At 38.2% G+C, this 25911-nt stretch overlaps 1 protein-coding gene across 6 annotated transcripts in view; it reads right to left on the reverse strand.

Annotated features, from left to right (window-relative positions):
* FRMPD4 (FERM and PDZ domain containing 4) overlaps nucleotides 1–25911 on the reverse strand; it is a 305734-nt gene that overhangs the window by 52258 nt on the left and 227565 nt on the right. For 4 of the 6 annotated variants that reach the window (XM_065073249.1, XM_021279827.2, XM_065073269.1 and 1 more), the window contains exons 3-4: nucleotides 19185–19345; nucleotides 16932–17034 (exon numbers count right to left, since the gene is read on the reverse strand). In XM_065073249.1, coding sequence (XP_064929321.1) covers nucleotides 16932–17034; nucleotides 19185–19345 — 264 coding nt within the window. The remainder of the gene's footprint in view (nucleotides 1–16931; nucleotides 17035–19184; nucleotides 19346–25911) is intronic. The other 2 variants (XM_065073278.1, XM_065073288.1) reach the window with 1 other exon arrangement.

The raw sequence follows: 25911 nt of genomic DNA on the forward strand, positions 1-25911 counted from the left end.
CAAGAAAAAGAAGATGAACTGATTTATATCAGAAACTTTATTTCAGTGCTGTCAAACTTGTGCATTAGGTAATTATGTATCAAAGTTAACCACGACTTAAAAGCCATGATGCCAGCTATGATAAACTGTGGATCTTCTGGTTTTGCATTCTTGGTCTTTCAGAGCTCGTGATTTCCTACTCTTTCTGCAGTCAACAGGACTGGCATCTTCCACTTAAACATGACTGGGTTTTTCACCTATTTGCAGGAACACTACAACTCATAGCAGAATTACCTAATGGTTTAATTTGGACTCGTAAGAGAAATATAGAGAAAGGACTTACAACTGCCTGATATTGTTCAGTACCTACATTAAAAATACCCAATGTTTTTTTCTCTTGTAGCTACAAAGCGAAGTCGAAGGCTATGACTGCAAGATACAACAGCTCTCTGTCCCTCTGCATCCTGCTCCAGAGATGCTGATGTGAAATCAGTGCAAACAGAGGGAGATGCAGTGACAAAATGGTAGTAAAGCCAGTGCATAGACCCTAGTGCTGAGGCATAAAACAACCAAAAAACTTTTTTAAAGCTCTGCATGGTTTCATTTATTTACAGCCATCATTTATTGTCATTTGTACAGAGTCATAAAACCTAACACACTCAAAACTCCTCCAGTGTCTTGCTCCTCTGTGTTTTTGCTTTGCAATATATAGCATTACCTTAAAATGGGTTTGGCCTACTTGAAATATTTAATTTTTACCTCGTGTTTTCAGAAGCCCTTGGTAGGCACCCAGTTTCAGAGAAGCGGGAGTGATGGGAAAGTGAAAGGAGAGAATTAGGGAAAGGGATGGGAAAGGGATCTGCAGTGGCTGGCATGGGTAACCACCAGGAATACCATTGTCAGAAAACCACTCCTTGAATTACCCAAGATTAAATAGGTAAATGCTTTCTTAAAGCTTATTATTCCTCCATTTGACATCAATATCTTAAATAAACTGGCAGGCTACAAGTAGAGCCTCTACAAGTAATCCATGAGGTAATCCATAAACAGACAAATCCAAATCCCCCTGAAATCCATCAAAAGATTTCCACCATCATCATCAGGCTTTGGATCAGGCCCATTTTGCTGGAGATTGAACATCACTCTGTAGTTACCAAGAAAACTAAGCACAGGTGGCAAAGCAATGCCTTTCTTGTTGCTTTTAAGAGATCTTTGTCAAATGTTTCCCTTGACAAAAGGTTAAAGAAGTAGGCATTTCTTCCCAGAAAGCAAAAGATAAATATTTCTAGAAACAGGCAGTATAAATTTTAGCATTCATAGTTATAAACACATAATTTATAGATTCAGCATACAGAATATTAATGATATTCAGAGCTGTCTCTAAACAAAAATCAAAATGGGCATTATCCTCTACGCCTGCAAAAACAAATCAATCATCTATCTTGGTTAAATAAAAATAATTAATTTATAAAGCTGTAGAATTGCTTTATTTGCACTTGGCTGTCTAGCGAGCAGGACTTTTAATAGATCCAGCACTGGCAGGATAAGGGGAAATGGCACTATCGCTACCACTGAATCATGTTTAATAATTGTAAAATGCTGTATGTGGTTACTCTGTTTACAATAATTACAGTATTGCTAAACAGCTATCATAACAAATGTATTTTTGACCAAAGAGCCACTGGCGTTTGTCTTTACAAATTAAGCTGGGCGTAAAAATCCACGCCTATAATGATATTGCCTTCTTTGCAATAACAGAACAGCACATTGGTGCTGCACTGTGAGCAGCAACTGCTATCCTGCTGGGAAATTCATATTACCCTGCCTCGCACATCAGATATCTAAATGAACAGCCTTTGCAAGAGATTATTTTCCCCCACATTGTTAATGACATATATGCAAAAGCACTGTAATTATTCTAAAACAGCAGCTGAAGGAAAAACTCTCATGGAGATATTGGTAATCTGTCACAAACAGAGTACTATGAAGACAGCAGGCAGTTCAAAATCCCAATATTTTTTGCTTGAGACAATTTAACTGTTGAGAAGCATCTACCAAACACTTATTCAAGCATGTATTGGAATATTCTTTTTTAAGTTTACTCTTAATAGACAATTTCTGTGAAATATATGAAGTGTAATATATGAATACATTTTAAGCATGTGCAGTAAAGTAGCTATTTAAAGTACTTACTGCGAGTTGCCCATGTTTGCATGTTTTCTTTCTAAACAAGACATTAGGAGTAATTACTCCCTACTGTAAATAAACTGTTGCTCAACTGAAAACTAGGTCTTATATCAGTAAATGCGATCAGATTAAGGTACTTGTGTCATGCTCTTCACCGCAGTACAACCAAACCAAATTACTATTTTTCTTCCTACTGTTTTTGACATTCAGAGCTACAATTGCCAAAACAGAACTTTTTCAAGCATTCAGTGAAAAAAAAAAACAAAAAAAAAAACCTAAAAGCTGAAGGAGGCATACTCTAAACTGTTTATGTATGGCGCTGTCTGTCAGAAAAGTAGCTGCTTACCATGCTGCATTTCACTTCTACTCAAAAAGTGGCTCACTAGCTCCAGTGAAATAACGCACACCGCCCCCCTCAAGAAAACAAAACAAAACAAAAACAACAAATCAACCAAAACTAAAGAAATCATGTCCTGCATAACATCAATATCTGGCAAGGCTGCAAGGCAGGAGAACACATCTAGTTCCAGACAAGCCTTTGAAAGATCCTCAGTGTGATGATAAGTGCAGGTAGACAGAACATGGGCATGGGTGACAGTGACCAAGAGCAAAACGTTAACTGCTGTAAGACAGGGCTAATCACTTTACCACCTTACCAGAAAAGTCACACCTTCACAGGGCTGACAATCCCACAAGGACTGATCATGGCTTTTTGAGCTGTCAATAGTCAGAATTCATATATGAGATAGGGCAGGCTAATTACTCCTATGCATCCAGAGATCCTAAGACCAATATCTGACTTCCTGCAAAACACAAACTCCCTCGCAAAGCATAGTTGGTAGGTGTTTTGTGAAGGCCTTAACTTCTGCTTGAGCTACAGAACAGCTTTCCAAACAGATACAAAATTTTCATTTGAAGACTTGAAATGATGGAGAATGACCACAGCCCGCTCTCTCTCAGTGTTAATAGCTCAAGTTTCTTAGGGCTGGACTGTACTTTCGTATGAAGCCAAAGAGGTGCCTGCTATTCAAGTTCTTTGTTCAGATGTCCACATTCAGATAAAGCTGTCTTGATCTCTCCTGTAATAACCGAACTAGAATGAGCTTATGTCTCTCATAAAAGGGACAACTTCTGGCTCATTTTATGCTGCTCTTCCCAAACTACGTCCAATTACCGGCACACTTTCAGGAACGGACAGCACTGCAGACTTTATATGGTTATATATAAAGTTTATATTGCCTCCCTGCTCCCACTTGATATTCTTTTCCTTTTTATATCATTCTGTTACCTACAATGTACTGCTCTGAAAGGTCAGATTCAATGAATTATTTAATGCAATGGCAAGCAGAGGCACGAAATGCTGCCTCTTAAAAGCCAATGGTAGTTTCACCCTAGGGTGAGCTTCAGTTCTGCAAGCCAAAGGCACTGGGACAGGAATGCTCATGATAACAGCTTTAATTCACTTGCTCCAAGCAACAAGCACATCCAACTTGCCCTTCACCTTGGCCAGGCTTCTGAAGTAAAGCTCTTACTGACAGAGGTCATATTCAGCACACTGTGCTGGGAAATAGCACCTGCCTTGTGATGCCAGTGCACGACTTCCAAAGCTCCTTTCTGTAAATGTCTGAACTTCTGGAATTTAGCCAGCTACTGCCACACGACAGTGGTGCCACCAGCTAGAGGTGAGAAGACACAGCGTGGTGTCAGTGCAACACCACGCTGCACAGACAGTTTGATACAAGATGGGAGGCACCAGAGGATTTCTTTGAGGCTGCTCTACCAAATGCTGGGCATCACCAACAGCTTGCAAGGAAGCCCAAAAGACTGGACCATGAAGTACTGCCATCCCCTAACCAAAACACACAATGAACAGTAGGCCTGCCTCTGAGAGAGAGACAGGCACCATGCATGTTAACCTTGATGGCCTATATGCAATCTTCTGCCATGATCTCTTCAATCACCTCCCCTTTCCCACAGTCAGTCTCTTCCCTCATCCGACGGTCCCACTCTCCAAAGGTCCCTCTGCACAGTGCCCAGGCAGCCTCTCAGCTCAAGTGCCAGAGACCATGACCTTGCAGGTCCTGGGCTCCACCACTCTCTTGGCCAAGATGTTTCCATCTGCTAGGGAGCTGACGGCTGCTCTTTCAGTCCACAGTGCCATGGACTGGAGCGAGATGAAGACGAATGCATGGCTCCTGTCAGAGGGCAGAAGTGGTATTCGGTCCACAGGCCCAGTGGATGTACGCCTGGGCTTCATAAGCTACCAGCAAAAGTTTTCTGATGGATACAGCTCCCAGAATTTTCCCTAGTAAACTCCTGGAAGTACAAGAGTCCACCGCACCCCAGTGGACAGCAGCACAAGGACAGAAAATGCTGAGAGGTTTTGTTTGAGGATGGTAAGGGCAGCTCAGTATCCTCAGTGGTATTTTTGCTCCATCTGGAACATTCTTTTATCAAATACGGAAATGCTTTAGCTTGTCAGCCTGAAGTACCAGTTTTGTCTTGGATTATGCTGACCTCCAGCTCTGCCCTCCTGAACCCCTCAGCATCTCACAGGAGCTGTAGCTACAGCTGCTGCTGCCTGACTTACAAAAGCCTCGTGACACTCCCAGCCTCTCCTGTGGGTGAGACAATCCCCAAAAGGACTAAATAAACTGTATTAGGTATCTTTAGAAAAATGTATGAAGCATATATGCATACATCCATAGCTAACTTGTATATTCTATGACAACTAATATTCTAAAATAACCCACATAAAATGAGTAATAGTCATAAAAATGATGAAGGTTATGGAAAAACCCCTATGTTCACATCATTCTCTATTTTAACATGCATTTTCATAATAAAATGGAAATGAGACATGAGTTTCTAATACGGTAAAAAATTATGATGACATGTCAGAATTGGTGCTTTTTGTTTATCAGTTTTAGGTAGAGATACAGGAAATATTTCAAACAAATATTTTAAAACTTCCTAACACAATTCTTCTTGTAACACATCAGCTGTATAAAAACCATATACAGTATCATGATAAGGTTTTCCTTTAAATGAGCTGCAGAACTTCAGGTTCTCTTTTCTAAGTAACACGCACTTCTCAAATCCACGACAATAAAGCTTTATGTATCACATTTCTCTCTCTCTCTGCACATACATACAAACATATGCAAATACATACATACAATTGCAGAAGACATACTGCATGCTTATGATACATTATTTGTCCAATAAACAGCCATAAGACTTACATTAGCAAACTGTATCCTCAGTATATGCACCTAAGAGCATAAACAATACAATCTCCTCTTTCTACAAAAAAACACAAAAAAACAACAAAATACCTGTTTGCAAAAGAGAATGTTATCTTCCACTCCCATATGTCAATATATGGTATAGTTCCTTCCTTAAACCCACAGCAGTTTCTATAAATTATTAATGAATTTAACAAGCCTGCTGGACATTGTTACATGACTATAATTGGTGTAGAACACTAAGAAATTGTTTCAATACTCTTTAAGGAGAAAAAAGCAGTATCTTTACTAATGCATTTGTTCTAATATTTAATTAAAGGCTTTGAACACAAACAGAATTTCAGATAAAATGCAGAACAAAGGGGTATTTCTGGTCACAAAAGTATAATTTCCTTGTACAAATGAGCAGTAAGCAGAATAACACAAGATAAAGAATTAAAAAGAAACTAGCCTGCAATCTCAGTTAATGAGTAGTTTTTAATTTTTTGCTGTCTTCCTAAATTGAGAGTTGTTGCTATTATTCTTGATAAACTCTTAGGCAGACGATATTTGCCTTTTAAGTCTAAGGCACACTGTAATGATGCGCAGAAAATAATATTGAGCAGAAAGACAATGTATGGAACAAAGATTTCAGTACAACAATTAAACCTCATGACTCCTACAGTTTTTATGAAATACAGATGACCTCAAGAATTTTAAACGCCTATAGCAATCAATGGTTTTCTCTAGAAGAACTGCTTCATTTTTGTGTGTATTGCTTTCTGACTAACAGACCTGCTGAAAAGCTGAAATGATCATCATAAAACAGGTAAGTTCTATGATATAAGCTGACGAGACCTTTGCCTCTTCTTGAGTCTTGCTTGATTTATAAGCTGAATAAATTCAGTTTTAGCTAAACCTCCAGTTGAGCTAAATCACTTTATTTAACAATATAGACAATGGACTGCAGGGATTTTCCCTTGTGCAGTAAGCGAAATACTTCAAGCTTTAGTCTGCATGAAGAGGAATAAGAGCTAACACAGCAATTAATATTTCAGCACATACTGTGTAAGAAATATGTCTTTGGGATAGCAGAGGTTGATGGCAAACTGGTTTTATCTCTGCAGAATTTGTTTTGGTACTGGCAGTCTCTATTTTGGTATTTCTTACTTCTGAGTATCTTAGAAGCAGTTTCTCTTGGTTTCTCAGATGAAGACGAAGTAAGACTAAGACCAACATGTTTTGGAAGTCACCTACGGTGAAATACACGATTCATCTTTCCCCTATTACTGTTGCTACCTTCAGGAGGTCTGTGAAGACCTGAATGTTTCAGGTCCAGCAAAAAGTCAGAGAATGGTGTATTTGGGAAAAAACATAAAAAACCCTGAAAGCGGAAGCTAAAATGCTTTTCTTACACTATTTGTCATGTGTTGTGTGCAATAAATTACAGATGATCAATTTTCACATCAGAAATCAAAACAGGAAGAGTTGACTAATAAATTTCACAGAATATCTACTGTGTTAATCTTCCTTTTGAAGCAATTGATATTTTTAAAGGTATATTTATTTTTAGTCATTTTTATTTTCTACTAGTTTTTTACTCCAATCCTTCGTTTAACGAAAAACTCTTCTTATCCTTTGACCTTCCACTATGATCCAGAGGCACCTCAATCAGTGGTAATATTTAAATGAAGAATCTCACTTTGGGGACTAACGAGTCAGAATATGTAAAACTATTCTCCTTCCCTTTTAACTAAATTTCTGATTGGGCACATCAGTTAAAGTTAGATGTTGATACTCAATCTCTTGGCAATTTTGGGAGTCCTTGTTGGCCCTATTATTACTAACTTAAAAATATGATCTAATTCTGTGTTTTAAGTTTACTAGCCCGTTAACCAACACAGACATCCCTACAACATTTCTATTTCAATTCCATTATACTATCAACGGCTAAGAGAGACTTAGAGTCACAAAATTATTCTTGTTGGAGGGAAGCAGGAAAGAGAACGGACTTGCTAATGACAATCCTAAGCCTCTTGATCATAATTTTCAGAATTTTTGAAAAAGCTTCCAAAAATAATTAGGCCTTGCCAACACAAAAAGAGTCATAAAAATTCAGCCAACTGCAGTGAGAGCCAGATCTGCTTTTCTTACAACAATATTAAGTCTAGGCATCTCACTCCCCTGGAATCAAAAAGCAGTTTGGATTGAGAAAATTTTATCATACAGGTGCTTCTCATCTCTTACAATTTTTGTGATTTTCCAGCTCCACAGACAAACTACTGGTGTCAAGCACTGCCGCCCCCACATGCCTCTGGCTAACTGAAAATCTAACATTAATGTCAGAGTAGGGGTGTGGAAATGGAAGCGTAGAGAGAGACACTGGAACTTGACCCTCATGTTATGAGAGATAGCCACCTTATGGGCACACACAGCTTCATGAGGCACCACTCCTCATTTTATTTTACTTAATAGATTAAATGTTGTCTGGGAAAGAAATAGGATTATGACAATAAAAACTAACTCTGAGAGTCAGGAAGCCAGAAAGACACAGCATCAGCAGACCAAGTCATATTCAGGAGCTCCTGAGTTGGCTTTCCGCTATATAGTTAATGAAAATTGCACCTTATACCAATGGACCATGAGCTACCAAGAGGTCTCCATGACACTTCGCTCTGAGTAGGGTTTTACCCATTTCCCCATCACTCTCCTTATCTCCTTCCCACCCTAGAGAGTGCTTCTTCTACCTTGACAGGGAAAAAAAAGTGCTCCCTTAACTGTAAATGTCAGATTATACCAACACTCAACATGCCAGCTGCACACAGTATCTAAGCAGTCCCATGAAGAAAGACTTAAGACATCCATTTATTCATATTTTCCAATTACATGGTTCAAGATTTTTTAGAAGCTATTCATTTTTCCCCCCTCCATTTTCACTGTGCTATAAAAAAGGACATACATAGTCACCACACTAGCAGTTATGCTAGCTTAATTTTCTCCAATTTGACAAACAGATAAGGTTTTGTAAAATGCACAGACCCCTTCAAATACAGACACTGCCAGGAGCTTCTACAGAACTCACAGCTAAAGACTAAAGGTACTTCAAATTCACGAAATTATACAAGACATTGCAAATTGGACACAGTCTTTTCACCCTTCTCTTCCAACAGTTTAAATTACCTTTTACATTTTCTGTGAGCACTGGTGCATATCAAACTGCCATCTCCAAAACAGCATTCCTTCAAAACAGGAGATTAAAATCTTTCTGCCTTTCCCTGATACAAGGCACCTGTAGAAGACACAACCTTCCAAGGGTCAACTTGCAAAACTGTTAACACATCACATTTGTCCCCCAGCGTTTGACATCTTCTTTGCTGTCCTTCTATCAAAATACAGTGTTTGTGTATAATTAATGGTAACTACAAGCCGTAACTACAAGCTTGATACTGTTATCTACCTTTCAGCCTTTTAAAGAAGTATTTTTCTGGCAGCCTGAAGCTATTTAGGCAGCAGATTTCTATGATCCAAATGTCCAGCACTGTCTCAGGATAAAAGCGAATGCTCATGCCACCACTGTCCATAATGTGTGTAAGAGATGCCTTCACAAAGCATCCCAGACCTTATAACACGCAACTATCATATCTTCTTAAAAATAGCTATGTTTTCCATTACAATAGCTTCATTTGCTGATGTGAACATACTGAATCAGTATGCAGCCACAAACTTCTGGAAGGGCAGAGTTGCTCTGTGAGTTTTGGTGTATGTGGTGGTGGAGGCATGTCTGTCAACTTCACACTTCACATGTCACTCTTTGCTGGCAGCCCCATATGCACAGCACAATCCTCTCCTGTCAATCCATTTTGCTTCTCCAAGCCCAGAAACTTCTGCACAGACTGGTAGTTCCCAAGTGAGCTCTGTCTTGTCTGCCTCGCTATTTTCTGCTGATCGAACTGCTCCATATCACAGTGCTTGTCTTGCTCAAGTGTGGCTGTCCTGTAGTAATGTCCTCAAGGTATCCACACAAGCCACAGAATATTCAAGTACCAACAGCACAATGTGGAGGGCTGGCTTGCCTAACATAATCTTTTGATTTGGAAATGCAACCCCAAAAGAGACAGATAATGGTGTCGGGAAAAAGAAACCATGAGATTTCTGGAGGTTGACATCTCCTCTCTAAACCTCCTGGCCCCAAACACAAAAGATAAGATTTTTAGGTTCTTCCTGCTACATATTTCAACAAGAAGTAAGCCTTTGATGCTTGGGGCTGGCAGCAGCAGCACAAAGAAGAATAAACATCTATTGCAGACCATGCAATATAGAGGAAATCCATCATGTTGAAGGGTTAATTCATAATAAAATCAAAGCTTGGTGTTCATTTGTATGACTTTACACGGAAACAATTACTTAGAAACATTCACATCAGTGCATTTGGCTTCAAAGTAAATTCTCCATGTAGTCAAGCCAATGCTTTTGTTGATTTGTATGAGAAGTGGTCAACCTGCTTGTCAGAACAAGCTAATGAGAGCAATATTTGCTGGTTCATATCTGAAGAAGGTATTTTGTACAGTTGCTTGTGTTTTAGGCACAGCTGTTCCACATCTCTGTCCACACCCTTGCATTTAGTAACCATAAAGCAACTTGTTATGTAACAGCTGACCTGAAATTCACCATGGCTGACTCCTCTTTGTACATGATAACAGAGTAAGATGATGATACAACACTTCAACCAGATGACACATCAAGCCTTGAAATTTCAAAGAGACCCTAGACTTGCTGACTCCAGGGAGCATTTGCTATGGCGAAAATGATAAGAAACTTATACATTAACTTGTCAGCATTCCAAACATTTGAATTATTGAGCCCAAACCTGTCTGAACCATGTCAGCCAACTTTCTGCTAAGAACAGGGCAAGGATATGACACTGCATGCTTTTACAGATACAACGGATTTAAAAGAGAACAATTTCCATAGTTGGCACTGATTTTAACAAGTAATATCACCACACAGCTTTCAACTCAGCTTAACTGTTACAGGCCTTTGAAAAGGTGGGCAAGCATTTCTGAAACCATATTACAGATTAATAATTAAAATCTAGACAGATCTGAATTAGCTCTCAGTATATTAACCCAAGTACCAGAAGCACCTCACCATGGCAGCCAAGAAAAAAGATAAAGTAGACAATACTAAATATGTGCTCTCACAGTTAGATTGCAGCAGCTGAATTAAAGTACTCGAGTTATCTCTGTATTATGTAGCAGAAACACCTCAAAAGGTAGAAGATATACATCTAACAACACCTCTTGAGTCAGACAGGAACTGAGTTCTCATATCCTGACTCCCAGCTCTGTCCTTTGGCCAGCTGATTAGAGGTAGCTAATTAAATGCTCTGGCAGAAAGCTTATTTCCATTGATGTCACTTGTAAAACTCCTTCAGATAATTTGGTCCAGCATTTTGTCCCTCTATTCAGTGTCATTTATCTAAAAACCAAAACACTAGCGATTCATAGATCAAGGCCTGAAACAAAATGGGTATAGTCTCTGGAAGTATACTGGAGTAACTTCAGATTAAAGGAGCTGTATGACTGTTTTTTCAGGAAAAGCAGGTTTTAAGAGTCTATGTTGCTAAGCAGTATCATAGCTAATAGCTTAATATGCTTGATTTTTTCTCTGTGGTGTTGATGAAGAAAGAATGTCTTTATTAAGTCCACCAAAATGGCTTGATGCAATATATGAAATTGTCTAGGCCTAGAGACAGAAATTACATTTGAAAAGTGGTATTTTCAGCTGCTGTGAGAAGACAACGATGATAGGCATTGCCATTGAGCTCCCTTTTGCACTTGTGTTTAGATATGATGATGCAGAGAAGGCAAACGGGTCCTCTGACACACACAGAGTCAAATGGCAGTGACAGAATCCTCATCCATTCCATGACAGTGGTGAGAAGGGTCAGCATTGATTAAATTCATGTTGGTACTTAAAATGCGACATTGCAGCCTGAAATCCTGGAGGGCTCCTTCTCTCCAGTCTTACAGTAATACAGAATTAAAACAGAAATTCTACTGCAGAATTGAAAGAATCCTCCAGATCCTCTTGATGAAAACTTGCCATGACATTAACTTGCCAAAGCAAGAGTTATTTCAGAAAGGGTTTTGAGTAATTTCTCTTAAATAGAAAACAGAGCCAACAAGAAAGAAAAGCCCTTAATGAATTTCACCTTTTTCAGCTCTTGCTTTACAATTAAAGCCTTTTACTGGAATTCCACAGGACATCAAGTACTCATTTACTGATGTCACAGTTTCAAGGAATGGACTAATCTAGCCTAATTTAGCAACGTAGAAGTCAGCTTTCTATTCTGAGATAGTTTTCTGTGCTCCTTCTTTAGTCAATGCATAAATAAAACCTTCTGCAAAAACGTAGTTTATTCCAAAACAAGTATCTTGGATGGATCACCCTCTACATGTGCCCATCTCTCCTCACAGGCTGCCTGGATAACTATTTAAATTGAAGTATGAACAAAATACCACTACTGTGCCCTACTCAGAGTTTGCTTTATGGGTAAGCAGTGCATCTGTGTGTCACTTAGAATTTCAGTAAAATATCTTGCTAAATAAGAAGACATTTTACGTATGTTGGGATCTTTGTAGACTAATGCATACTTGGTGCAATCTAAGACAATCAAGTAAGTCATTCATGTTAAATAAATTACCTATAAACTTATTATAAGGCAAATTATTTTTTAGATATATTTCTTTAAGTGTTTTAAAAGAAGGTTCGGTTGGCTAAACTGATTCTTATAAGACATGAATTTAACATTAACAACTGGTAATGAAATACATGCACCTCTGCACAATCAATTAATTGACGTAATACATTAACACACCTAATATCTTAGTTTCACATTGTTGCTCACCTTCAAATATGCAAAAAATTGCTACATTGTGCAATGACTTTAATGTTATCTCAAAGTACTTATTGTTAAGTATGTGTGAAAAGCTTTAAGTCACACAATCTGTATCAGCAGTAAAAGAAAACCAAGATAAGTAGCTCCTGCTACAATTTTGAACTGACTGTGCTTCAAATACATCTTCTTTCTTTAGTATTCTCTTCACTTTCTCCCTGCCTGGACTGTAACCATACATTTAGAAAAGCAGACTTGTTTCTTCCTTTTTTTACAACTTCAATAACTTTCTGTCTTGAATGGAACACATCTAGACTGCAGCCATAAGTGATGCTCATAAAGGTGACCTCTCTTTGTAAGGGGAACCATAAACATGACTTCTGGGTTTGTGCTTGAAAATAGCTCAGGAGAACATAGTATGGTGCAAAAGCCATCGAACATTATACAGAAATAAGGAGTCCTTATGTATTTTGTCTACAAACCATACCGTATTCATATTTCTGCAACCTTGGCTTTCAAAGGACCACTTGGACACTAATTAAATGATGCCAGTAAAGCAGAGCCAAAAGAATTAGATGGAGGACAATGAACTACAGGGGATATTTATAATTAATATCCCTGATAATCTCCAGACCTGAGACCTCCTAGGATAAAACACTATCCCTTGATTCTCAAAAAACAAACCCAAATCTTTCAGCATCTTTCTGCTCAGTACCCCCTAGAGTGAGCAGAGGTGGTTTTAATACAGTTTTCTACTTAAGGAAGCTTATTTTAATGAATGTTTAGAAAATACACATATAATTAAAATGTTAAAATGCAATAAAGAGACAAGGTGAAAATTTCTGTATTATGCACTCCCTTTATGTTATTGCATTTTCCTGTAGTAAAACCATTAGGAAAAGGGACATTCTTAAAAGACCAGTCTATTTCTAGCCCTGTAGGAGTAAAAAGCACACAATGAATTTGGAAAAGGGCTGAAGGAATCAAATTGTCTTAAAAAATTGCTCTGACTTATTTTGTGGAAAATTTAGAAATGAGGTAAATTTATTGCTTAGGGACATGCTTTTTCCAAGTGGAAAAAGATTTGACATTTTACAGACACCCTTCTTGGTGGACATTCTGAATATTTTTATTTTTTGGATTTAAGATATGACTATAGCAGAGGTTCTCTCTTCCATTTTCTTTTCCGTCAATAGCATATCTCGTTTTATAAGTAAATGTCCCCATAACATTTTCTTGGAAAACAAGTAAAAATTGCATTACACTAAAAACTGTCTCTAAGATTCAAGGTTGACTTAAAATCTACCACTTATGTATACTTTTGCTTGGAAGTTTCAAGTCTTGTTAAGTTTGTTAAAGCATTGATGTCACCTGGTTATGAAATCTGCCTCTTTTTTTTTCTGATGCAGTTTGGGATTTTCTGATTGATACACTATGATCTTTATGTCTGTATTCTGAAAGCAGATTAATTTTTTCCACCCTCTCTGCAATTGTAAAGACAAATAGTTTCTTGACTTTACAAAAAGCTTTGAGGGAAAGCTGCATACAAATAGGCACAGAATTTCACATCATTAATATAAAATATACCTTGTTATACCTAATCAGTAAGAGACCATGCAATCATGGAAAAAATACAGTGTTGAGATATGAATTTTTCATTTATGTGCTGCAGTGACCACAAGATGGTCCAGTGTAATATCCTAAGGGAAGGGAGGAAGTGGAGTCTAAGCTAAAGAGCAGACTTCAGCTTGTCCAGGGCACTGGTGGGCAGGGTCCCATAAGATGCAGCTCCAAAAGGCCAGAGCCCAGTAGACCTGGATGTTCATCATGGAGAGGCTCCTCCAAGAGCCAGAACAGTCTGATCCAATCTACAAGAAGTGAACAGGCACAGCGGGAGCCCATTGTGGCTCCAGAAGGAACACTTCACTGAGTTCCAGCACGAAATGGAAGCCAACCAGAGATGGAAATGGGAGAGAAGTTACCAAGGAGAAACAGAGACACGCCACATGGAGTCTGCAAAGCTCAGCTGGCACTGGCTGGTACAGGATGTGAAGGGTAACAAGAAGGACCTCTACAACTACATCAGCAGTGAAAGCCAAGGGAAATAAGAACTCATGGCTAAGTTGGGTGGGTGACATAATGAAGGACACTGAAAAGGATGAGGTATTTGGTGTTTTCTTGGCTTTGGGCTTTAACAGCAAGGTCTGCCACCCTGGTCTCTGAGCTTACCAGCAAAATTCAGAGAACGGAGGTGGACAAAGATTGAATTGGGGATTGGTTAGGCAAGACACAAGTCCACCGGCCTAGATGGGATGCATGTAAGGCTGCCAAGGGAGTTTGCTCATGTTTTGCAAAAGCTGCTCTCTATCATCTTTGAAAGACCACAGGTTAAGAACGGAAACATCTGCCCAATCACATTGTAAAATCTCCATCTTTGAAGATACTAAAAACTTGATTTGACAAGTGTGAAGCAGCCACATCTAACTTTGTCACTAGCTCACTTTGATCAAGAAGTTAGACCTCCAGAAATCCCATCTCAATTCTTCTGTGATTTTGCCCATTGCCTAACTTACGCATCTAAAACATTCTCATTGCTGATCACAGATATATTGCTATCAGCTGAAAAACAAGATTTCAAAATTGCTTCCATGCATGTTGAAAACTGAAAGCAAGCATTTTCAAAGTTCCAGATGTGTCTAGCCCATAGGAAAACCTCCTATCATACAAAAGGAATTCATTATTTCATCGGTGTAGAGAATTACTTCTCATATGGTGTCAGGAGTGTACACTGACAGTGTCTAATCATTTCATGTGTCCCCACTGGCATGAAAAGAAAGCTCTTCATTTCAAATGCTGTAATATACAACCCTAACACATTTCACTCTGAGTCTCATCAAAGAATGAGTCTCTCCTAACAGCAGACAGATTTTGAGAGCAGGGGTAGAATTACAGTGTAAGGAATGTGTCACCAAAAGCTTTCCCTGGAATGGAAAAACAGTTAATTTAAGACACTACCTATGGAGTCAACATAATTGGGCAGAGTGACATTTTTACTCAGTTTCTCATTTGAAGGCAGATAGAGAATCAGGCACACAACAATCTCAGTTTGTCTCAGGCCTAATCAGTGTATTTTCCTTGTTATTACTACATATTGCTGGCAGCAGAGAAATGAGTTACAGATCCTAATTCTGATTACATACATATCAAAGCATCAGGGAAAGAATGAAGACTACAATATGATTGCTTTATGAAGAAACAAAGACATCAAAAAAGAGTTTAAGACCCATTTGTGAGGCTTATGCTGATGGTCAATATGGACCATAGGACAAAAATTTATTAGGAACAGGGCAGTTCCTGCAGTTCACAGGGTCTCTTTCTCAAAAAAGAGTGTTGAAGTCCCCTCTTAATGTGCTGTGCTCCTGTTAGTTGATTTTCAGGGCTTTTTTTAAATCCCAAAATATATTCTGTTTGGTCCAAACCCACTGAACACAGATAAAGGCATCAGAGTTGCTGGCATCTTGATATCACAGAATGTTAGGGACTGGAAGGGATTTTGTATCTTGTTTAGAAGTTTGCTTCACAGACCAGTGAATGAACACCCATATTCTCAAACTATGATCTGCAAGAGGAGTACAACTATCACAACACCTCCTGAACAAGTTTCTGGAAGTAAATGTGACTTTTCAAAGTTACAAGGGCAACAGTGACAACACCGACAGCTAGCAGTTCGGAGAAGAGACACTTAGGTTTTAACTGTGTAGGTATCTCTCAGGAGTTGACCAGATGCACCAATTCAGAGTTTACACCAATGAGAAGGAAAATACAGAAACCAGGCTATTGGAATTTAAAATAATAATTTTTATGTTTTTTTTTTGTTTTGTTTTGGTTTTTTTTAATAACTAGTCATTTTTCTATGCAATGCACTAACATTTCTTGTTACTCAAAATGCAAAGCTTATTGTGTGAACTACATCACATCTTTTTCTATATTCTGAGCATTTGTCAGTCCCTGTCCATTCTTTCCTTCTACATCCCATTACAAACCTTTCTCTTTTCTTGCTCTCTCCACAATTGCTTTTTTGTCTTGTTGCCTGCTTCCTATCTACACAGCCCTGAATGCTCTTTTCACAAAAACTCACCTACTTGCAATCCACCCAAACACTCTTGGAGCTTCCCTACATATTCCCATTACATGCACCCATCCACTCTCAGAAGTTATGCCACCACATTTTCTTTCCTCTTCACATAAGAACATAAGACAGACCCAACTCAACATTCTTAATGTAAAAAAAAAAAAAAAAATAAAAATAGAGAGCAACAGTGTATGAAGCTGCCTTGCTCCAGGAATCCTCCTTTCAACAACCCACACCACAAATAAATACCAGGAGAATACTATTCCTCTTTTGATACTGAAGTATTTTGAAGCTGTTCCAATATCTTATATTTTTTCAGCTACCTAGAAGACATTTAAGAGAACTCTTAATTTCAGTACTAAAATACTTCACCATTCTTCATTATGATTAAAGTAACATTATTTTCTCTTTTCTCAGCCATGAGAAAGCAAGACTTGTTTTATTATCAAACGACTGCACAGGCAATAAGCCACTGGGTTCATAGTTTAAGTGACAGGACATCGACTACCTGACAAGGTCGATGACTCTCTCCCTTGGAGCAGTGCTGACTGGCTCATCATTAATCATTATGATCTGATCCCCCGGTATAAGCTTTCCTTCAGAGGGGCCGCCTGGAGACAAATGAAGGAAAAAAGAAAAAGCACAGGTTAGCAGACTATTTTAAGGGCACAGGCACACACTGTTGTTCACACACTATGAGTGGGGTTTTTTCTTTAAATAAGAGCATGTTTAACACTACCACTATTTCTGACATTACCAGTACTCACTCACCAGGAAAATCCCGGAAGTTAGTGGCTCAGCAGCTTCTACTGAACTTTCTCAAGTGAAATTCTGAAACCACATCTAGCCACCAAAATAAGGGCTCGATTTTCTGAAGGGCCAAAAGGACCCAAAAGGGTTCGCCTAATTCACACTTTGAGGTGTGATCAACCATACCTTACTCATCCCTGATCAATGTTTGTCTGATGTTCTTGTAAGACCACCCTGAGGATAACTCCTTTTCCTGTAAATAAATGATCCTGTTTAACTATTGTTAAGATCAGGAAGTCTTTTTCTCCAGTGTCTACACCAGATCTGTCTTGTAGCAACACATTGTTTCCTGTCCCAGGCAAAAGAACACTGGAGAACATCTCATTCCTCTTTCCTATGAAACATCACTTACATATTTGAAATTCATTTGCAAGTCTCTCCTCTGACTTTGTTGTTCTGAGCAAAACAAACCTGTTTCCCACAAAGTGAAGACAGTAAGTTTCTATACCTCCAGTCCACGAGTCTCTTTTCCTCTGGATTCCCACCACCTGGTAAACACAAGTTTTACATACTTCCAAAAGCATTGCCAGTTCCAGTTAGACACAGACATTTAGGATTAGTCCGAGCAGACAATCAGACATGTACATGTCTATGTGTTCTGGATTCTGACACTACTGAAATGCATACAGAGTTTATGCTTTATAAAATGCACATAATACTTCGCTTCTCAGCATGAGTACATGCCCAGAAGAGGGTGTGACATCTCAACTGCTAGTGAAAAGATATATCTTGTCTAGCCTTCTGTCTTTAAACTCTGCAATGATGACACATTAAAAAACCCAATAATATTACCAATATGAAGATAGAGTCTTAAATGTTTCAGTATCAAAACCAATTTATTCAACAATTGAGCTAATGCTGTTCCTTTCCTCTGGTTTGAAAACTCTACTTACATATCCAGCATAAATGGATACAAAACTATGTAGGAGAATGCTGTCCTGAGCTCACCTTTTCTCCTATTCACATGGAACGGAATATAATAAATGCCCTTTCCAAACTGAAGTTTAACATAATACTACATTAATAACGCTAACTTGGGATAAAAGAACTCTCTCTGGGTGTAGTTCAAATATTGGTTACACTGCTTACTTCATCTGAAAGCAATATGAATATAATCAATGTATACACGTGGGTAAATGATATCAGAACTTCACAAAAGTCAATTTTGCCTCTCTTCTGCCCTCTGTGGGGGTTCTGGAGAACATATCGAACAAGAGCAAAGTAAAATCCCTGCCCTTGGCTCCAAGGCAATTTTACGTAACAACTCAAGTTTTAAAGCATAGAGAGCAGGAGCCCGCTATTCGAGAGACTTATTACTCCCACATCAGGTGCCCCATAAGTTGAAAAATACCAAAACCCTCACTAATTTTCACTTTAGGTAAGATGTTTGAGGTTCTATCTTAATCCAGCTTTTTGCCACATAGTTACACAGAAGTGAAACAAAAAAAAAGAAAGCCAGCAATAACATTCTCTTTTTCAAAAACAAATATTAAAGTTAGAACCAGGTATTATAGTTAGAAATCTAGTTCCCCTTGGGAAGCTGATGATAAAAAGAATGAAAATATGTAAGTTCTAATCTCACAACTCAACACACCTCTTGAAAAAACTGATTCAATGGCAATGAAGGTGACATCAAACCAACATAAACATTACAGGGAGAAGATCTTCTTTCCCTGAATTAAGTGCATCAGTTTTTTTCAGGCAAACAATAGTAATGGCTCAGAGCAATAACCTAATACTGGCTTTTTGTTAACATGTTTATATAATGTTCGAAAATGAAAGCAAGCAGGGAAACTACTGGGCAATACAAGGCTTAAAATCCTACCTGGTATTTGTGATTACTTTGTCTGCCTGAATATTTTAACAGTACTCAAATTTGTAACTGTATTTCACCTCAGTAGATCAAGTCCAAGTCCAAGTTTGCTTCTGTGATCAGGTGGGGAAAACATACCTGGTGTTACTGAGCGTACAACAACTGGCTTTTCACTACCAGCCACAAACCCAAATCCTAGCACAGGATCCCTCCTCATTTCCACTTTCCGAGGGGCTGGAGGGGTTATTTGGCAGCTCTCTATTCGAGGGTCTTCAAATGTGGCTGATTGTGTCATGTGACTGTGAAAATAAAAATAAAAGATGGAAAAAGGAAAAAAATCATTAAAACATGATTTTGTGGTATCTACTTGAGCCAAGCAATTTCTGCAACGATATGAGATGAATACCTGAAATGTTCTAACTACAGGAACTAAAACATGAACTTAATAATTTTCTATTAGATTTTCTTATACATGAAGTAACAATGCTGCTGGCAGGTCTCAAATACTAATCAATAGTACCAACCTATAAAGAGGTCTCTCTTGACAGCATACATTTAATCTTACCCCATTATATGAAAGAAAAATAACCCAACAATAAAGCCTTTGTCATTTGTGCTTGAATTTTTCATCCTTCATTTTTCAGAAGGGAAAAATAATAGAGTGACCTACGCATGATGTAAAAGATAACAATTAGAGTCTGCCAGCCTTTTGCCAGAAGAGAGGACACACATTTAACTAAAATGCTAAGCAAGCTTCTGAGCTGAGTCCTTTCAAACAGGTTACCAAAGGCACAGGTAACAGCTCTATATCTATTTCTTGGGTACACTCTTTGAAGTGCATCCAAATTGTTCCAGGGACAAAAAAATAATTTAAAAAAAAATATCTATCAGCAATTACTAAAATGCTTTATTTTCAGCTACAGTGTTATGACAAACCTTACTTATTGTACCTAGAAGAAAAACTTCTTATGGCTGGAAGAAAAGGGGTCTTGATTTTTCAAGCAGAAAATAAAAAGGATGAAAGCTATCCAACAGCACATATCCACAAAAGAGGATGTTTAACTTCTAATTAACATTAATAAACACTGAAATGTGACTGATGCTGCATGCAGACTGAACTGAAACAAGCTTTGTGTTTCCCACCCAATGCCTGGAGCTCTCTGCTGAATCACGGCTACCAATTCCCAGTGCCAACCAAACATACAAACACCACTCTGGTGCCATACCCTTCCAAAGGCCATTAATCGAACTCATGTTGTTCAGGAAACCTAGTCACCACTGCAGACAATGAACAATACCTGGTCAGCATAGCATGAAGACGGACTACACCTCAGGGCATCAGGTTATTGCAGTCTTGACAGAGCTCAGATAGTATTTGTTTAAAGCCACCTGGCCAAGATGTAAAACTTTGTATCTTCAGGACACTGTAAATCTGCAGGTCCTGAACTAACTCCAGCTCTTGGCGGATAGATCAGTACACAAACAGAACCAAGTCCCAAGCACCTCTGCAGGGAAGACACAGAGTCCTGTGCTGAGAAAAATAATGGCCAGATGCGCAACCCAAAACAGTGCAAAGGACATCGGAGAGACAGATACCCTTACAGTATCATCAGTTTGAAAGTTGGTCTCTTCATAAATAATTAACAATATGAAAATCTAGTAATTTTCCCACTTCCTTGATATTCTTACATATAGCTTGTTATAACACGAGAGTTAGGGGACATCCTATGCGACCAGAATTGTTGTTCTCATCTCCTGTCCCTTTTCCACACAATTCTCTGAAGGACTCCAGACATGTGGTCCATAAGGAGAAAGGCATCATTCAGAGACTTGTTTTCAGCATTAACGACATGTAAAAACTTCTATGATCTTTACCCACACATATACCTTGGGCATGACATCAATTTCCATTCTCTCCATGGTCTGCTTCTATTACTGATACACAGAAAGCAGCAAAATCTCAGTAAACTCTCAGTGGGAGTTTATTCCCGTGACCAGATTTTTCTAGGGCTTTTCTTCAAAGAAACTCTCTATCCCTACAGTTGGGTTCAGTCTGCTTAAGAGTATCATGCTGTCTTTTTATGGATATGATCAGAGGTAGCAGAAGCTACTTCCTTACAAAAACAGGAGAGAGAGAATATTTCTGTGCTCTCCTAGAGTCTGTATCAGGTGAAGTCAGCAAAGAAAATATATTTTCTTTCACAGGGTATCACATCTGATACTTCATTTTCTTGTTTTTGTCAATTAATTTTAGATAATTTTCTACTATGTTTATTCAAAAGAACTGCTAAAAAATCCAGAGAGTTTTATGCAGACTCTTTAAGAAATCTATCTTCAAGACCTCCTAGTCACCCTCCTCCCCATCTACACCTCTTTGTGATTTGGAATTCTAGATATTCAAACATTTTGTCTTTCAAATGGGACACTTTCTGAGGTGTCATTGGTATTTCAGAAATTATTTCAACTTGTGAACTTTACTTTAATGGAGAATATGAAACTCTCCATTTGTCACTTCTTTTAGGTGACAGCCTTACCAAACTTCCAACAAAGTTACAGCGTTCTATTTAGTCATTTCTTCATCATAGCTGTTTCCATTTTTGTAAATGGGGCACTATGAACTGACACTGTCTCTGAAGATGAAATGCTGTATTTACAAGCAACTTGAAAATACTCCTTGAGCCTTTGAGAACTGCTTTCTCACCACCGTACATCCTCTCTTTTCAACTACTTGTCTAGTTTGGTCTGAAAACTAAATCATGGGGAAAAAAAAAAAAAAAACACAACAACCCAAACCAGAACAAAACAACAACAAACAAACAGCAATGATAACAAAAAAACCCAAACAAACCTAACAAAAACCCGACAAAGCAAACAAACAAACAAAACACCAAAAACCATAACCCAACCATCAGCTGCACTTCAGATGACAAACTCCAAGAGCAAACACAGATATTTGCTACTGGATGCCTCACTCCAGCCATTGCATCTGCTCAACTGAAAATCCGCAGCTGCAGAGCATCAGTTATTCAAAGCCTAAGAAAGAGGATCAGTGAGGAACAACCCATCATGATTCTGAGTGGCGCAGCAGGTTTTATTGATTTTTAAGGTTATCCACGTTCAAATACATCAACTAAAAAGACTCTGCATCTCGTGCTTCCGCAGCTTGCTGCATCAGATGTTCTTGTATCATTCAGTACGTTGGAAGTGTATTTCAAGAGAGCAGCAAGATGTATGAATATGATCCCAGAAGTGATTTGATGAATACTCAAAGCTTTGTTTGATGGTACATTGACAAACTCGCTTCCTTCTGTGCATAGCTCATTATTGAGATGCCAGTTGCAGTACCATAGTTCAAGACTAATTTGAATTTTGCATTAATTGGAGGTATTTGATCTTCATCTCAGCTATGGAAAATATTGACTTCTGAAGAATAACTAAGCTAAGATTTCTACAGCAGAATCTAATAAACTTGGACAGCCACCTTGGGGAAACTCACACAGAGCATCACTTGAACAGTGAAACATCTTATTACTCCAACACTGCAAACTTCCCATTTTCTCCAAACACAATGGAGAATGTGTTTAGTTTACTGTACTTAGATCATACCTGAAGATTTACTTTTCTGAGAGAAAAACGGAAGAAAAGGGAAAAGCGTGAGAGTTTAAGTATGAACTGTTCTTTCCATATATACAAACACAAGTTGCCCTTAGATCACCTTTTCAAAGAGACACACTTATTTTCTACCATTTTCAATAACTGAGATGAGTCCCTTTTTTACAAAAGGCTATCTTCTCTGATCTACTCTTATTGTAAGCAGTGGGAGACAGCTGCCATTCTTGAGAGTAATTCTTACAAAAATTTCTTGAGCAGAGATTTTATGTGCCAGCCTCTTCCAAGAGACAGACTACCAGCTATGGAAAATCATAGCAGAAGTGTAATTCCAAGTACTTACTCTCAAAAGCATTCTGCGGCAACTACTCTACACAAAAGAGAGGGTAACGGAAAATGAGAGAGGAGGCATCTGAGTGTGCGTGCACAGACACATGAAGCAGAATGGAGCATTGTAGGGTGGCATAAAATTCATGTGCACACTCATCACAAAGGGGCCTATAGAGAGTGAAGGAGGAAGAAAATTAAAAAAGAAAAACACCTTGGGGAACAGTGACCAGCTTCGACAAGGCAGACAGCTCTGAAAAACACAATTCAGCTGCCCAGGACATTATGGGGAGCCTAACGAAACAAGTGCATGCCTGACCTCATGTTTGGGAAAGTCAGAGGTGTGGTTTAAGGCTGGCATTTTGAATCTTCACATCATTAGCTTCATAATTATTAACTTGGTAACGCTTTCTATGGAAGCCTTCTTAGCATTTTCCTCATTCAAATTACACACTGAATAAGCCAAGGAATATCTAAACAAAGACTGTACTTGAAAAGAGAGTATGATTTAATAATGCATATTAGTAATTAAAAGCAAAGTATCTGAACACAAAGCTTTTGCAGCATTTGGAGTTTGATGTATCATTCACTGACACTTAAGGATTAGTGGGCTAATTCTGAGAGGTTTGTTTACGGCAGCTAAGAAAGCCAGTTCTGAGCAGGCTGAAATATGTTACTCAGGCATTTGTATTTCCACAGGAAAATACTTACAGGTCTAACTCTTCTAAGAAACTGAAAATTATGACATGAATCCAGTGACCCTAGTTATTTTGGAAATACATAACAAAGGCACCTGAACAACTTTAGCTCCATTCTGCAATGACAACAACAATAATAAAAGAATAAAAAGCAGAAAAGGTTGTAACTCAAGGTGAGTTTAATTCAGCTGCATGCCCACAAACACTAGAACATCTTAACCATAATCACGTCTGTTGCATCATATCATGACAGCATGAAGAACAGCTGCATTTTGGTATTTCATTTTGTATTTCCATATTACAGCTTGTTTCAACTACTTCAAAAGTTAACACCAGTTCCCAATTTTGAGGAGTTTTAACCCTTAGCTTCTAAATAGTTAAAATGTCTCTGCTATACAGATTGATTTAACTACAAAACAGAGTCTGTTTTGACTTGAGGCACAGCAGGTGCAATCCTGGTCAACGATGGTGAAGAGTCTACGGAAATGTCAAACCACTCATGGGCTGATGAGTAGAAGTGGGCAAAGAGGATGGAGATAAGGACTTTTTATCAAAGTTTTAATTCAGAAATAACAAAATCACTTCAAATTGTTAAGCACTGTTAAAATCCTGTCTCATTAGCTCAGAGGAGGTGGAGGATATGCTTTGTTGATTGCAGTGGTGATTGTCAAAAAGACCTATGCAAGTTAAGGACACCAAACAAACCTTCATTTAAAAATGTCCACCTGAATTCCTGAGACCACCGACCCTGACCATTCTGCCCTAAAACTATATATTGGTTCATACTCAATTAAGAGCCTTAGGTTGTGCACTTGAAATTTTCTTTTCAACTGGAAGTCATCGAAGCTAGTGCAGCCACAAAAGAAACTATATTTGATTCTCTCTCAATCGCCTGTCTTCAGGAATTAGTTATAAGTAAAATAGCTTGAGACTCAAGACAGTATTATGAAAACTGATCATAACATGAGGTTATTTTATAGTTTTCCCCTGGATAATCTGGAAAGACTATAAAAATGACAATGGCAGTTAAAAGGAAACCGACATAGGTGCAAAGAAATACACAAGCTCTCCAGAAAATGAAAAACTGACCTTAATTTATTTATCTTAGCTAGAAGCTAAATAAGAAAAATAATCCCTTTCCTTTCCTTTCCTTTCCTTTCCTTTCCTTTCCTTTCCTTTCCTTTCCTTTCCTTTCCTTTCCTTTCCTTTCCTTTCCTTTCCTTTCCTTTCCTTTCCTTTCCTTTCCTTTCCTTTCCTTTCCTTTCCTTTCCTTTCCTTTCCTTTCCTTTCCTTTCCTTTCCTAGAAAACTTTATTTTCTCCAATAAATCACACAAGAATTACTAAGAATCAGAACACAAGTGTCAAAGTCATGCATCACCTGTATCTGTCTTCTACTTGGAAATGGTATTTCAGAAAAAAAAAAAAAAAAGTCCAAATAGTTATTACATTGCTAAGTAAAACTGCTGTTCCTACAGAGAATCTGGTGGCTTGACAAACTCTTTTTTTCCCCATCTTGCAGCAAACCACAGAGTCACTTCACAGCTCCAGAGTTCTTTTTACGTATATTCAACAGACGAAAGTTTTATTTTCAGCTGTACAAAAAGGAGTCAACTTTTAACACTTCAATAAAACATTCCCTACATTTTCACTGTTTTCATGCAGGTGTGTATGTTGAGGATTCAATATCACAGGCACAAAATATAACTGGGAAGATCTATCACATTTTTTTAAATTTTCCTTCTAGGACTCTTTTTCTGCCCCAATGTCAATTCTATTTTTTTCATAAGCTTCTTCAGCAGTTAAATCCTCTAAAGTCAGGTCATTTTATAGCACCCCAGAAAATGTTTGGCATATGCCATCTGGAAGAACATATGGTAAAAATGTAATTAGAACGAAAAAGGTTTGCTGGTTTCAGAAGTTGGTGGCAGCTTTTTGATAAAATTGGATACAGGGAAATCTGACACGTAAAAAATTTCAAAATCCACTCTTCCTCCACTGCTGGGCATGATGTACAATCTAAAGCAAGACAAAGTGAAGCAAAATTGCAGTGAATAAAACTGACATGAATACAAATTTGGGGGGATAAAAGGATTTATGCGCAGCTTCAGGCAGGCACTGGGAGAAATACACTGAAAGTAATTTTACAATGACAATTAGCACTCCCATGTTGAGAATATTGTATGTGTAATATGTGAACGCTTCTGCAAACTGTATATACTGTATACTAATG

Source organism: Columba livia, chromosome 1, assembly GCF_036013475.1.
Source record: "Columba livia isolate bColLiv1 breed racing homer chromosome 1, bColLiv1.pat.W.v2, whole genome shotgun sequence".
In the NCBI taxonomy this organism is placed as follows: Eukaryota; Metazoa; Chordata; class Aves; order Columbiformes; family Columbidae; genus Columba; species Columba livia.